The sequence below is a fragment of the Trichomycterus rosablanca genome, chromosome 1 (assembly GCF_030014385.1).
Source record: "Trichomycterus rosablanca isolate fTriRos1 chromosome 1, fTriRos1.hap1, whole genome shotgun sequence".
Classification (NCBI taxonomy): Eukaryota; Metazoa; Chordata; class Actinopteri; order Siluriformes; family Trichomycteridae; genus Trichomycterus; species Trichomycterus rosablanca.
In genome coordinates this window covers 49,053,972-49,068,890 of record NC_085988.1, presented here as the reverse complement: position 1 = coordinate 49,068,890, position 14,919 = coordinate 49,053,972, and the positions used below count along the sequence as shown (strand labels likewise).

General features: G+C 40.4%; 1 protein-coding gene across 1 annotated transcript in view; it reads right to left on the bottom strand.

The window, feature by feature from the left end:
• The window catches only part of pkp2 (plakophilin 2), a 44,669-nt gene that overhangs the window by 12,782 nt on the left and 16,968 nt on the right, over window positions 1-14,919 (bottom strand). The window contains exons 2-8 of the mRNA XM_062993853.1: window positions 14,131-14,189; window positions 11,984-12,585; window positions 11,704-11,839; window positions 10,008-10,215; window positions 2,441-2,618; window positions 2,190-2,307; window positions 750-920 (exon numbers count right to left, since the gene is read on the bottom strand). Of these exons, the coding sequence (XP_062849923.1) occupies window positions 750-920; window positions 2,190-2,307; window positions 2,441-2,618; window positions 10,008-10,215; window positions 11,704-11,839; window positions 11,984-12,585; window positions 14,131-14,189 (1,472 nt within the window). The remainder of the gene's footprint in view (window positions 1-749; window positions 921-2,189; window positions 2,308-2,440; window positions 2,619-10,007; window positions 10,216-11,703; window positions 11,840-11,983; window positions 12,586-14,130; window positions 14,190-14,919) is intronic.

The following is a 14,919-nucleotide window of genomic DNA, read 5'->3' as shown; positions in this document are numbered from 1 at the left end:
AAATGACTTAGACAGTATTAGAATTGGACCTCCAATGATTGGCAAAGGGTTGCATTCTGAACGGATGGACGTTGGCATGTGAGACAAGAAACATCAGAGAACAAACACTCTGCAACCATTGCTGGAAGAACACAAGCTAGTGGTGGCAGCATTATGGTCTGGGGAACATTTTGGTATAGTGTCCATATATATAGAGTGTTGGGACACCCTTCTAATTTTTGAAGTCATGCCACAACAATTACTAACAAGTGTAATTAATCTATTATATAGTGGACATTACATGCAGCAACAGTTTAGAAAAGGCCTTTGTATGTTCCAGCATGACTGTACCCATGTGCTCAAAAGCAAAGTCTATAATGACATATAGAAAAGCTTGGTTTAAAGAAACTCCAATTGCCTGCACATAGCCCTGTTTTCAGTACCACTGAACAGCTTCAGAATGAACTGCAACATCAATTGAGGCTTTCTGGACCATCATCAGTACCAAGCCATACAAATGCAGTACCACGCCATACAATTGAATGAATTGGCATATCTTCCCACAGACAAACTTCAAAGTCTTGTGAGAAGCCTTTTCAGAAGAGTTTCTGTTAAAGCTAAAAAGTCACTCTGTTTTAATACAATTTGTTTTTAAATGGGATGTCCAACAAGCTCATGGTCAGGTGTCCAAATACTTTCAGCCATAGGACATTTTGAGCTACAATAATTTCTGAAATTAGAAGTCAGAAGCAGTGGACAAATTTACTAACCTTGTCCGTCTCAGAAAGTTTGTTGCCCCTTATAATCAAGCATCCAGGTCTCTGAGTCTCAACAGCAGCACTCTGTCTGGACTCCTGCAGTAGAGGTCTGGATGTTGGTGGAAGCTCCGACTCAAATTGATAGGTGAGGTTATGCAGGATGCACACACAGTTTTCCAAGGCCTGTAGTGGAGAAAACAGAGCACTAAATATTTGCTGCTTAGATGGAAAATACACTATATTGCCAAAAGTATTCGCTCGTCTGCCTTCACACGCATATGAACTTGAGTGACGTCCCATTCTTAATCCATAGGGTTTAATATGATGTCAGCCCACCCTTTGCAGCTATAACAGCTTCAACTCTTCTGGGAAGGCTTTCCACAAGGTTTAGGAGTGTGTTTATGGGAATTTTTGACCATTCTTTCAGAAGCGCATTTGTGAGGTCAGACACTGATGTTGGACGAGAAGGCCTGGCTCACAGTCTCCACTCTAATTCATCCCAAAGGTGTTCTATCGGGTTGAGGTCAGGACTCTGTGCAGGACAGTCAAGTTCTTCCACACCAGACTCGCTCATCCATGTCTTTATGGACCTTGCTTTGTGCACTGGTGTGCAGTCATGTTGGAACAGGAAGGGGCCATGCCCAAACTGTTCCCACAAAGTTGGGAGCATGAAATTTTCCAAAATCTCTTGGTATGCTGAAGCATTAAGAGTTAATTTCACTGGAACTAAGGGGCCGAGCCCAACTCCTGAAAAACACATAATCCCCCTCCACCAAACTTTACACTTGGCACAATGCAGTCAGACAAGTACCGTTCTCCTGGTAACCGCCAAATCCAGACTCGTCCATCGGATTGCCAGGCAGAGAAGCGTCGTTCGTCATTCCAGAGAACACGTCGCCACTGCTCTAGAGTCCAGTGGTGGTGTGCTTTACACCACTGCCTCCGACGCTTTGCATTGTGCTTGGTGATGTAAGGCTTGGATGCAGGTGCTCGGCCATGGAAACCCATTCCATGAAGCTCTGCGCACTATGCGCCTCAGCATCCGCTGACCCAATCGCTTCCACTTTGTTATAATACCACTGACAGTCGACAGTGGAATATTTAGTAGTGAGAAAATTTCACGACTGGACTTGTTGCACAGGTGGCATCCTATCACGGTACCACGCTGGAATTCACTGAGCTCCTGAGAGCGACCCATTCTTTCACTAATGTTTGTAGAAGCAGTCTGCATGTCTAGGTGCTAGGTTTTATACACCTGTGGCCATGGAAGTGATTGGAACACCTGAATTCAATGATTTGGATGGGTGAGTGAATACTTTTGGCAATATAGTGTACATTTAAAAAGTTCATGGAAAACTTTCTTCCCTTAAGGTTTACTATAAGTAGAATTAAAACAGCCAAAACCCTTCATGAAACAATGTTTGGAAATAAACTTAGACTTGATAAGAATACCTTGTCATCAGGTTTATAATCTGCTATGGTCCCGCGGACATAATACACAAGAGAGTCGATAAGACCATCGCAGTCTCTCATAGATTTACGTCCATTTGGCCCGGCTGAACTCACGTTTCTAAGAATGAAACACAAAGCAGAACTCAAAAAATAATTGCGAATTAATGAGAATATTATTTAAAATTTGGCAAAGATTGCAAACAAATACTTCTGGTTAGATTAGTTGAACATGATACACATCACACACACACCTTAAGCAGCCTGTAGCATTGAGAAAGACTTCAGTATCAGCAAGCAGCTCCAGTTTGGGATCCTCACCCTCTGAGATACCCGAGCAGGGCACAAGAACATTATTGGTGAGTGGTTGTACAGCTTCTCTACACAGCTGCTCTTTTAGCATGTCATGAGAGGACAAGTTCCACAGCAACCCTGTAAAAAAAGTAAGTTAAATGGATGAAAGTTTAAAACCATACAAGCCTTCACTTCCAGAAATCCTGTACTCGTAGCACCACCTTCAGGTCCGGATTTACACTTCACACTACACCTCACGGTCACTAAAGCCCTTTATGATGAAAGGACTCCTGTGAAAGCTTTTTACACACCTTTATTTTGTTAATAACAATTTCTTGCCATCTAATTTCTTTCAATGATGCATCCACTTTGCTCTGTGGCCACTACATGACCTGCTAACTTGTTGTCATGTAGTTGTTCTAAGTGCAAATTAGAATGTGACTGGCACAGATTAGTCATATAATAATAGTATGTTTATATTTAACCCAGCAGATTTTGTCACGTTATCAGAAAAGTCACAAACAGTTATTGGACGAATATGTCATTCAATCACAAAATAATGACAACCCCTGGCAGGTGTACATGAACCTAAACACCTCACTTTCAAAAAAAGTTAGGAATTTACACTGTACATTTTTTGGCTCTCTATTTATCTAACAAAAGTACAAAGAAAAGATAAGATACGTGCACTCAACTGACCTCATCACACATTTCCACAGAGTGAACTCTGAAGGGGCAGTGGCAGTTCAACATTTAAGGTACCGGACTAGTAATCAGAAGGTTGCAGGTTCGAGCCCCACCATCGCCAAGTTGCCACTGCAAGACCCTTAACCCTCAGTTGGTCAAACTGAATCTTACATAATTGTAATTCACTTTGGATAAAAGTGTCCGATAAATGCTGTCAATGTAAATGTAAATAGAACTCTGGAATTTGTGCATAAAACTGATGTACAGCTTTCTGTTTGGATGGAAAGCAATGGACTGAGTTAAGAGACAACAGTTTTTCAAAAACACTCTCAAGCCCATCTGGCTATATTTAGTACAGGAGTTCCTTATTTAGTTATTTAGTTCCTACTGCACTGCCGTGTGAAAGCTTCAAAATCAATTACATTTAACAGTGGTCTACGGCATTGTCCTACATGAACTAAGATTTATCTGAATTCTCAATTTCTTTTGCAATATTATGTACAGTAGATGGTGAAAGACTTAAATTATTTTCAACATTGTCTAAAGAATAAAAAAAAAACCATCTAATTAACATTGACCAAAAAGTGGTGAGCCTTGACCTATCTTTGCTTGCAAAAAATAGGCCTTTCGTGGAATCTCCTTTTATACCAAATCATGATACCCTTACCTGTTACTAATTCCACTGCTTATTGCAGAATGTTTTAAAACAGTACAACCTGAAACAAACTATAAATTTTTACTGGCTTTGTCTAAACTTTTTTTGAGTGTGGTGCAGGTGTCAAATTCTATATTATAAAACGGATAGTTCCGGTCCTAAAATCTGATTGGCTGAGCCGTGTTCGAAGCCGTTGTAAAATCCCCGATAAACGCACACCTATGACCACCTCACATCATTCCATATTAATACGCCACTGAATAGAAAAGTTAATGTTATTTTCGCCCTCATGTTGCCTAGCAACAGTTAATCGAACTATTTTGCGTCGCGGAAGAATGCTTTATTGTAAGTTTATACACAATAAATACATTTATGAATTAAACATTGTTGTATTTATTATATTTTATGTTGACCGCCGTTTTATAAAAGCAATAAGCCACTCGAGACCGTGCGTTACTGTTATGATTTTAGCACGGGGAAAGAAGTTTTAGGCACTCCGCTTCACGTCGTGCCAAAACGTCATCCCTGTGCTAAAATCACAGTATTGCACGGCTTCTCGTGGCTTATTGCTTTAATATACTGGTGCTGGTCATAAAATTAGAATATCATGAAAAAGTTGATTTATTTCAGTAATTCCATTCAAAAAGTGAAACTTGTATATTATATTCATTCATTACACACAGACTGATATATTTCAAATGTTTATTTCTTTTAATGTTGATGATTATAACTGACAACTAATGAAAACCCCAAATTCAGTATCTCAGAAAATTTGAATATTGCGACAAGGTACAGTATTGAAGACACCTGGTGCCACACTCTGATCAGCTAATTAACTCAAAACACCTGCAAAGGCCTTTAAATGGTCTCTCAGTCTAGTTCTGTAGGCTACACAATCATGGGGAAGACTGCTGACTTGACAGTTGTCCAAAAGACGACCATTGACACCTTGCACAAGGAGGGCAAGACACAAAATGTCGCTTGAGGTCCAGTGTAAAGTTTCCACAGTCAGTGATGGTTTGGAGTGCCATGTCATCTGCTGGTGTTGGTCCATTGTGTTTTCTGAGGTCCAAGGTCAACGCAGCCGTCTACCAGGAAGTTTTAGAGCACTTCATGCTTCCTGCTGCTGACCAACTTTATGGAGATGCAGATTTCATTTTCCAACAGGACTTGGCACCTGCACACAGTGCCAAAGCTACCAGTACCTGGTTTAAGGACCATGGTATCCCTGTTCTTAACTGGCCAGCAAACTCGCCTGACCTTAACCCCATAGAAAATCTATGGGGTATTGTGAAGAGGAAGATGCGATACGCCAGAGCCAACAATTCAGAAGAGCTGAAGGCCACTATCAGAGCAACCTGGGCTCTCGTAACACCTGAGCAGTGCCACAGACTGATGGACCCCATGCCACGCCGCATTGCTGCAGTAATCCAGGCAAAAGGAGCCCCAAATAAGTATTAAGTGATGTACATGCTCATACTTTTCATGTTCATACTTTTCAGTTGGCCAACATTTCTAAAAATCCTTTTTTTGTATTGATCTTAAGTAATATTCTAATTTTCTGAGATACTGAATTTGGGGTTTTCATTAGTTTTCAGTTATCATCAACATTAAAATAAATAAACATTTGAAATATATCAGTCTGTGTGTAATGAATAAATATAATATACAAGTTTCACTTTTTGAATGGAATTACTGAAAAAAATCAACTTTTTCATGATATAATGTACAATGTACAGTAACTGCTTGTAGGGACACAGCAGTCTCATGTTAAATTCTTCCTTTTTGATAAAATGCTGTATGTGAAATGAGCAACAAGTTGCAAATACTGGGAAGTACATCATTTTTTAAAATTCTACAGACTGAATCTGTTTAGTTCTAGTCAAGTGTCTAGAGCAGGGTTTTTCAAACTTTTTTTCTGGTGACCCACATTTTGTCCATGAGTATTTCACACGACCCAGGCAACATAAACATAAACATAAATATAAATATAAATATATATATGTGTGTTTACTCAATCACAAAACAAAATTCACTAACTTAATGAGAAGGATGGGCCTGTTTGCTATGTATGATCTGGTCCCATTGTGGTTCACAACAAGAGAGGGCAACACTTTTAGGATTTTAACTTCATGTTTTACACTTTTGGTTACATTCATGAAAGGAACAGTAGTAACTTATTACACAAGGTTCATTACTTCTCAAGATTATATCAAACACAGTCATGGACAATTTAGTGTCTCCAATTCACCTCCATAGCATGTCTTTGGACTGCGGGAGGAAACCAGAGCACCCGGACGAAACCACGGGGAGAACATGCAAACTCCACACAGAAAGAACCCGGACCACCCCATGATGTTGGGGACGAACCCAGGACCTTCTTGCTGTGAGGCGACAGTGCACCGTGCTGCCCTTAAAGCAGGGGAACAGTTTACAAATCCAAACTATCTTTATAGACCCTGGCACTCGTTTTTTGTTTTTTCTTGACTGGTTCAGTAGCAACGCGATTAGCTTATTTGCTATTGAAGATTGCACACCTTTTCAGTTGTTTCTGTAGGCACTGTCTCAGTCTGTCGTTTTTTTCTTGGCAGTTGACCTATTCATTTTTCAGCTCCGATATACAGTGTATCACAAAAGTGAGTACACCCCTCACATTTCTGCAAATATTTCATTATATCTTTTCATGGGACAACACTATAGACGTGAAACTTGGATATAACTTATAGTAGTCAGTGTACAGCTTGTATAGCAGTGTAGATTTACTGTCTTCTGAAAATAACTCAACACACAGCCATTAATGTCTAAATAGCTGGCAACATAAGTGAGTACACCCCACAGTGAACATGTCCAAATTGTGCCCAAATGTGTCGTTGTCCCTCCCTGGTGTCATGTGTCAAGGTCCCAGGTGTAAATGGGGAGCAGGGCTTTTAAATTTGGTGTTTTGGGTACAATTCTCTCATACTGGCCACTGGATATTCAACATGGCACCTCATGGCAAAGAACTCTCTAAGGATGTGAGAAATAGAATTGTTGCTCTCCACAAAGATGGCCTGGGCTATAAGAAGATTGCTAACACCCTGAAACTGAGCTACAGCATGGTGGCCAAGGTCATACAGCGGTTTTCCAGGACAGGTTCCACTCCGAACAGGCTTCGCCAGGGTCGACCAAAGAAGTTGAGTCCACGTGTTCGGCGTCATATCCAGAGGTTGGCTTTAAAAAATAGACACGAGTGCTGCCAGCAATTCTGCAGAGGTTGAAGACGTGGGAGGTCAGCCTGTCAGTGCTCAGACCATACGCCGCACACTGCATCAACTCGGTCTGCATGGTCGTCATCCCAGAAGGAAGCTGACGCACAAGAAAGCCTGCAAACAGTTTGCTGAAGACAAGCAGTCCAAGAACATGGATTACTGGAATGCCCTGTGGTCTGACGAGACCAAGATAAACTTGTTTGGCTCAGATGGTGTCCAGCATGTGTGGCGGCGCCCTGGTGAGAAGTACCAAGACAACTGTATCTTGCCTACAGTCAAGCATGGTGGTGGTAGCATCATGGTCTTGGGCTGCATGAGTGTTGCTGGCACTGGGGAGCTGCAGGTCATTGAGGGAAACATGAATTCCAACATGTACTGTGACATTCTGAAACAGAGCATGATCCCCTCCCTTCGAAAACTGGGCCTCATGGCAGTTTTCCAACAGGATAACGACCCCAAACACAACCTCCAAGATGACAACTGCCTTGCTGAGGAAGCTGAAGGTAAAGGTGATGGACTAAACCCAATTGAGCACCTGTGGCGCATCCTCAAGTGGAAGGTGGAGGAGTTCAAGGTGTCTAACATCCACCAGCTCCGTGATGTCATCATGGAGGAGTGGAAGAGGATTCCAGTAGCAACCTGTGCAGCTCTGGTGAATTCCATGCCCAGGAGGGTTAAGGCAGGTTAAGTTTTATTTCTATAGTGTTGTCCCATGAAAAGATATAATAAAATATTTGTAGAAATGTGAGGGGTGTACTCACTTTTGTGATACACTGTATATATATATTATTCTGAATAAAAGGTTTGAACAGCAGCAAGTAGGCTCAACACAGATCTGAGCTGCAGCACTGTAATAAAGCCCGCACTAGGGGGCTTTTGTGATGTGCCTGTTAAAAACAATCCTGTTTATGTGAGCCTGTTAAAAATATATTTATTTTAATTATTTATTTATTTTTGGGCGACCCATTTTTTTTGTGCTCACGACCCATCCAAGGGTCGCGACCCAGAGTTTGAAAAACCCTGGTCTAGAGTTTAACATAAATTATCATCTAAATGCAAATTATTACATTTGAGCACCAGAGGGCCCCATGTCCTAAGCTTATGAGATGCTGTCTTGCACTCTGGCTGCTTTTTTGACAGCACGAGTTTTTGCAAGACTGCTCATGCATGTGAAGCATATACACCATATAGCAAAAAGTATGTAGACTACTGACATTGTTGGACAACCCATTCCAACACCATGGACATTTATGCAGAAAATATACCACTATTTGTCTAGGAAGGCTTACCGGAAGATTCCATTCAGTGATGTTATTTTTTTCTACTCAATTCTATGTATTAAAAACACCACAAGCACAGACAATGTCACCCACAACACACCTGTTAATTATACATGCTGTGCATAAAAATAAACATTTTAGAAAATGAAATCCACCTTTTTAAACAACACTGCCTTTTCGAAAGGTCAACGAGTTGATGAATTATTTTTCTATCACTCTGGATAAGAGTCTGACTGATAAAAGGCATCCTTCTGTCTCACAGTCAGGTCAATTGGACAATCTGTCAAGCAGCATGGGTTGTACCATCCTCTATATTGAAAAATTGTTACAGAATAAAACATTCTTGTTTTTACTCTGAATGCTTTCTTGTAGCCTACAATGTATGAGCAGTTGTCCGGCTTTACAGCTAAATACAGCTTTAAAGGAAATATTCACACACATCCCCCAAAGAAAATAAGGATTTATACAACTTTAAACATTTCCGTTTCAGAGCTACATTTTACAGAGCTAGAAGTCTCTCAGTTGAGTAATACAGCAAGAGAACAAAGAGTAGCAGGGTATTTTGTTAACACTGCTATTTATTGCTCCAATTATTCAACCTCAATATAATTTTGCTGATCTTAAAACCTGTTGCTAGTCTGTATGTGCTAAAGTTGGGTTACAACATGATTAAACTACTGGAAAAATAATGACCCTTGAAATGAAAGCTGAGACAAATGTATCAGTGGCAACTATAAGAAGATCCCTTAACAATCAAGACTTCATGGCCGGACTCCATAAAGCATGCCACTTGAACAAAAAGCACAGGAAGGGTTGACTGGAATACTCCAGAAGGAATTTGGATAGGCATTTAGGGCTCTGGGACACATGCTTATGACCAGAAGAATACTGTGCCCATGGTAAAGCATGGAGGTGGGTCAGTGAGGATGTGGAGAATGTTTTTGTTCTGCATTTTTTTAGCTAGACAATGATCCCAAGCACACTTCCAAGTCAACCAGAGTTTGGTAAAGGAATCAATCTTATTACAGGTTGTCAAGGCGAAAGGATGTTCCACCAAGTATTGAAACTGGAGGCTGAATACTAGTGCACTTATTTTTATTGGGCACAATAATAGTATATTTTCATTTAATTCTATACACATCAACATTTAACCTTTTACGGTAAATTTTTATTGCATTTTACAATTACATTTGTCTGCACGTATATCCCTCATTGCTGTCATGGGTAAAAGTACCATGGATAAAATTGTCTTCACTGGGGGGGATGGGATTTTCCAGCAAGACAATGCGACATGTCACAAGGCCAGAAATGTCTGACATTGGTTGGAAGAGCATGACCAAGACTTCCAAGTACTACCCTGGCCGCCTAATTCCCCAGACTTGAACTGAATTGTGCATCTGTGGGACCACCTTGATCATCGTGTTCACTCCATTGCTCCTCCCCTACGCACCCTCCAGCAGCTGTGGGATGCACTGCAGTCAGCATGACTCCAGATACCTGTGACAACCTACCAGGACCTTATCGAGTCACTCCTAGGCCTCTAGTTGCTGTTCGTACTGCACACGGCAGTTACTCTGGATATCAGCTAGTGCTCATAATAATGTGACTCGACTGTATAAGTAAAGCAGTTCAAATTGTTCTAAAACAGTTGACTGACCTGTGAGCTGTCTTCGAGTTTCTATGTCACGGTTCCTCTTGAGCACACGCAGAACCACAGCAATACCGTCTCTGTCTTTTACTTCCATTTTGTTCTCGTTGTTTTCATAGAGGACATTTCTCAGTGCGCCTGCAGCAGCTCGCTGCACTTCTTCACTGTCTGAGTCCAGGAGTTTTAACAGCTTTGGGACTCCTTGCAGCAAAAACATCTGAATGAAGGGAACAGTTAATTATCAGTTGTTCTGGTTCAGTTTACAAGATGAGCATTGGGGCATTCAGATCCATGTCATAATTAATTGCGGTTTTACAACATTATACAGATGTTTATGTGGCTTAAGGGTGGAGAACTAATCCTTCAGCATATGTGGTAAAATAATTTAGCTTTGAAAATAAAGGAATCCAACAGGAACTTTTGTTGTTGTCCAGTCTTTCAGTCATGTCCAACTCTCCGTGACCCCATAGACCACTGCACACCAGGCTCTCCTGTCCTCTACTGTCTCCTTAAGTTCGGCCAAACTCATATTTATTACCTTATTAACATTATCTATTCTTCTCATCTCCTGTCATCCCTTTGTCTTCTAATTATGTGGCCAGAGTATTTGAGCTTCAGCTTCAGGATTCCAATGAACATTCAGGGTTGATTTCCTTTACTATTGACCTATTTGAATTCCTTTCCATCCAATAGAGTCTCAGTCCAGGTCTTACCTACCACCACAATTCAAAATCCTCTTACCAATGGCCTTTCTTATGATCCAAATCTCACGGCTATACATCACTATTGGGAAAACTATAGCTTTGACTATATATATGTATAAACAAGGGATCTTTAAAAAGTTTCCGCACTTTTATATTTTGGTTGGAAACGGTAAGATTGGGAGGAGTAGTAATTGGTCGTGTTTGAAAGAAAGCTTATAGTGGCTTCCTAATTCCTCCTCACTGTCTTCTATCAGAGTGGTATTGTCTGCTTATGTGAGGCTGTTGACATAAGCATTGCTACATTAAATTTGCACTCAGTGTTTCAGGGTTGTTCCAACCACAATGCAAACAGTAGTGCATTCCTGACAGGGCACCAATCCATTGCAGGCATTCCATTGCTTTTGAGTCTTTTTACCTGAGAATTTTTTGTTAAGAAATCTGCTTTACCTGACGTAAACCTAATAACCAAACTGTAGTCAGTCATTTCTGTATTCCTTCCAAAGCTTTGGCCCAAACATGCACACATTAGAGCATGACTGACAGGCAAGTAGAACGTCTGCTTGTGCTGATTAGTTGAATTTTGTCTGCCATATCTGTTTTTGCTCCAGTTGAAAGAGCCTGGGGCAGCCACAGAAACAGTTTTCTATATATAAACTTGCACTTCTGTTTAATTTTTGCTTATAACTGTGAATTAGTCACCTAGTGTGCACTGTACAACTATTCTGAGTGTGCACTAGACTTAGATTTTATAATAAAAAATTAAATAAAACAAAAAATTACATATGACTACTTTTAATTTAGTTGTAACCCAGCAGTTAAGGTACTGGACGAGTAATCAGAAGGTTGCTGGTTTAAGCCCCATCACTGCCAGATTGCTGCTGTTGGGTCCTTGGGCAAGGCTCTTAACCCTCAACTGCTCAGATTGTATACTGTACTGTAAGTCACTTTGGATAAATGCATCTGCCAAATGCTGAAATGTAAATGTAAAGTGGTTTACTTACCATTTTCTTAGCCTCTGCACTGCTAAAGCATTGGTTTTGTATAAAGTTTGCAGCTGTGAGCTGCTTTTCTGTGTTATTTTCAGAAAGGTGATTAACAGCCATCCTCAGAGTCATCGGTGCTCCTTGCCTTCCCCTTCTGTCTCATACAAACAAAAACAAGTCCATCGTTTTACATATTTCACCTTTTTACATATAAACAATTTTATCTATGCTTTGGTCTCAGGAAACAATTCTAAATTCATCACAAGTGAAAAAAACAAACAAGATAATTGATACTTACTTTACAGCATCACCTGCTGATTCTTGCTCTTTGCCCTCTGTCACACTGTTTATGTGCATGCTGATCAGAGAAGATGCCTGGGAAGGTTGCATTCTCGATATCCCTTGCCTCTCTCTAATGTCCCGAACCAGAGACATGTTTGGCATTCCCCACACCACCTCTTCTTGCTGACTGTAAGCTTTAGGGACCGTCTGTTTCTCCCACGCCATCATCTGATGCTCTGATCTTAGAGGGTTGATATGTACACTTTCAGGTAAGAACACATCATCACCATTGTCCTCATAGACTGCCCTGCTGGGGAGCTGCCGTGTGGTGTAATAGCCTGGAACAAATGTCTGAGTGTTTCGGGGAACCTCAGACCAGGCAGAGTTCTGATGATGTATGGTTCTGTGGAGACGATCGGCTGATGACACCGATCGCATGATGGGGAGGGTAAAACCTGCAGATCCCCAGGCATAGCCACTTCCCGCTGAACCGTACCTGGACATTGCGTAACTCCCATTAACCGGAGCAATGCTTGGGCTCATCCAATGAGAAACATCCACCCTCCTCACAGATCTATTCTGTCCTGATGTCTCATTCTGGTCGTAAAATGAAAAAAGCTGCAGCAAAAACATATATAATGTTTACTTAATGAGTATCTGAACTGATATTTGAAACATTAAATTATCTTTATAGAATCACTGGGTCTGTCCCAAAACTTAGTGAGCTCTCGAGATGAAGGCTATCCAAATTCTTAGACCTTAAAATGCTGCCTACTAAGGTTCCGTAATTCGAAGTAATAATCTGACTAAATAATGAGGGAGCATCTAATGCTTCCTTAGCAGTGAAGGCAATCCCAGCATTCTGCGCGCCACAACTTTTCTCACCAAAGATTTCAAATATGGCGGACAAATGTGGAGCAACAAACGGAGTTATTTTCAAATGTAAATAAATTCTCATTGATTTTTAGTTTGTATAAAGGTGTACAAGTGTGATTTATTTGCAAATTCAGGCTTGTCGGTGACAATTTAACTGTTTTGGGTACATGGAGGGAGATGTTAGCTGCCATGCTAGCGGGTTGTGTCGACTCAGCACATTGGTTTGAATGGCCTAAGGCCAACTGTGTTAGCTTAGTAAGCGTAAACTGCTGTGACATAATCGCTGTTCAAATAATGTGTTTGAATAACCTGTTTTAAGTTTGATGACTTAATAGAATCCTCTCTACTTAGGCAGCTGCCTAGGTAGGCAGTAGACAGTAAGGCAGCTCACTAGGTTTTCGAACAGACCCATTATGTCTATGTTTTACCCTTATTTATATAATATTAATTTATTAGGATTTTAACGTCATGTTTCACACACTTAGGTTACATTCATGATGGACATGGTAGTTACTCATTACACAAGGTTCATCAGTTCACACGTTTAAGTGTAAACACAGTCATGGACAATTTTGTATCTCCAATTCACCTCAATTGCATGTCTTTGGACTGTGGGAGGAAACCAGAGCACCTGGAGGAAACCCACGCGGACACGGGGAGAACATGCAAACTCCACACAGAACGGACCCGGACCGCCCCACTTGAAGATCGAAACCAGGACCTTCTTGCTGTGAGGCAACAGTGCTACATACCAAGCTACCCACTATTTATAGATATGTACTTAGGTAACATCATTTTTTGTGTTTTATTCTATAAACTACTAATGCATTACAAATTTTATTTAATTTAATAAAAAAAATTACAACTGGTCAAAATAGAAAAGCAACAATGAAGAACAACACTAAAGCTTTAACTTTTTAATTCTAACTGGGGCAAAATAGTGAAATCATGTTTGTTAAGAAATAACAATACATGCATATTGTATCATTACTATCACAGTGTGATCTTGTGAGAAGGGATGCACCTGAAAGCAGGTGTACAGATTTCAGCATGACAAAACTGTTGACTAAGTCATGTGTATCAACGCTAGCTGTACTAAATTTCTGCTGAATCTGCAGTTCAGTGCTCAATTCAAATAGACCATAAGTTGTTGAAAATGTATTAAGATGTCCTTTTAAACAAACAGCATTCATCAAACTAGTACTTTTTTTGTTATCTCTGTAATCAGAAACTTTTGCAACAAGTCACAGTGAATTTATTGTATAAATTAAAAAAGAAGCAAGGTACCTTTGTGGATCCATTTCTCAAAGGTGCAGAACTAGTTAGATGACTGCTAGACAGGCTGCCTGAAAGACAGCAGTAGAAAATAGTTAAAAGTTCAAAATACAAAACATTCATAGAACTTTTGTCTAATGTCTTCATAGAACTTTTGTCTAATTATACATTCTTTGAGTTTGTCCCAAGCATACCAAAAAGCTGGGTGTGTGACTGTCACTATTCTGTAACTAATAAAAGAAAAACACTATTCTCAAAAAACTGACATGTGAGCACGCAGTGCCAAAACCCAAGTGGATACATAGAAATATAGCAAATTCAGCAAATACGTCTGATGATTACTGGAGATCAGACTTTTACCTCACTATGAGGAAATTGTGCCCCACTCTTACTTACAGAATTGCTTCAATACAACCACACTGAAAGACTATCAGAAACAGTGGTAGCCTAGTGGGTAGAGCTTTGGGCTGTCAATTAAAAGGCTGAGAGTTCGAATCTCAGCTCTGTCACACAGTCACTGTTGGGTCTTTGAGCCAACTGTTCCAGGGACACCATACAACGACTGATCCTGTGCTCTGACCCCAGCTTTCAGACAAGCTGGGATTTGCAAAAAAAGAATTTCGTAGTACTGTACACCTAACTTATCATTCTATTCTATTCATTCTATTATATTAAGCAAGATCCTACCACAGCATTTAAATGGGAGATCAGGACTCTGAATGTCTCATATGAAAATGGCCTTGTCAGAGGTAGACTTGCTCTTGTGCTTTGGATTGTTACCTTGTTAAATAAACCAGCTGT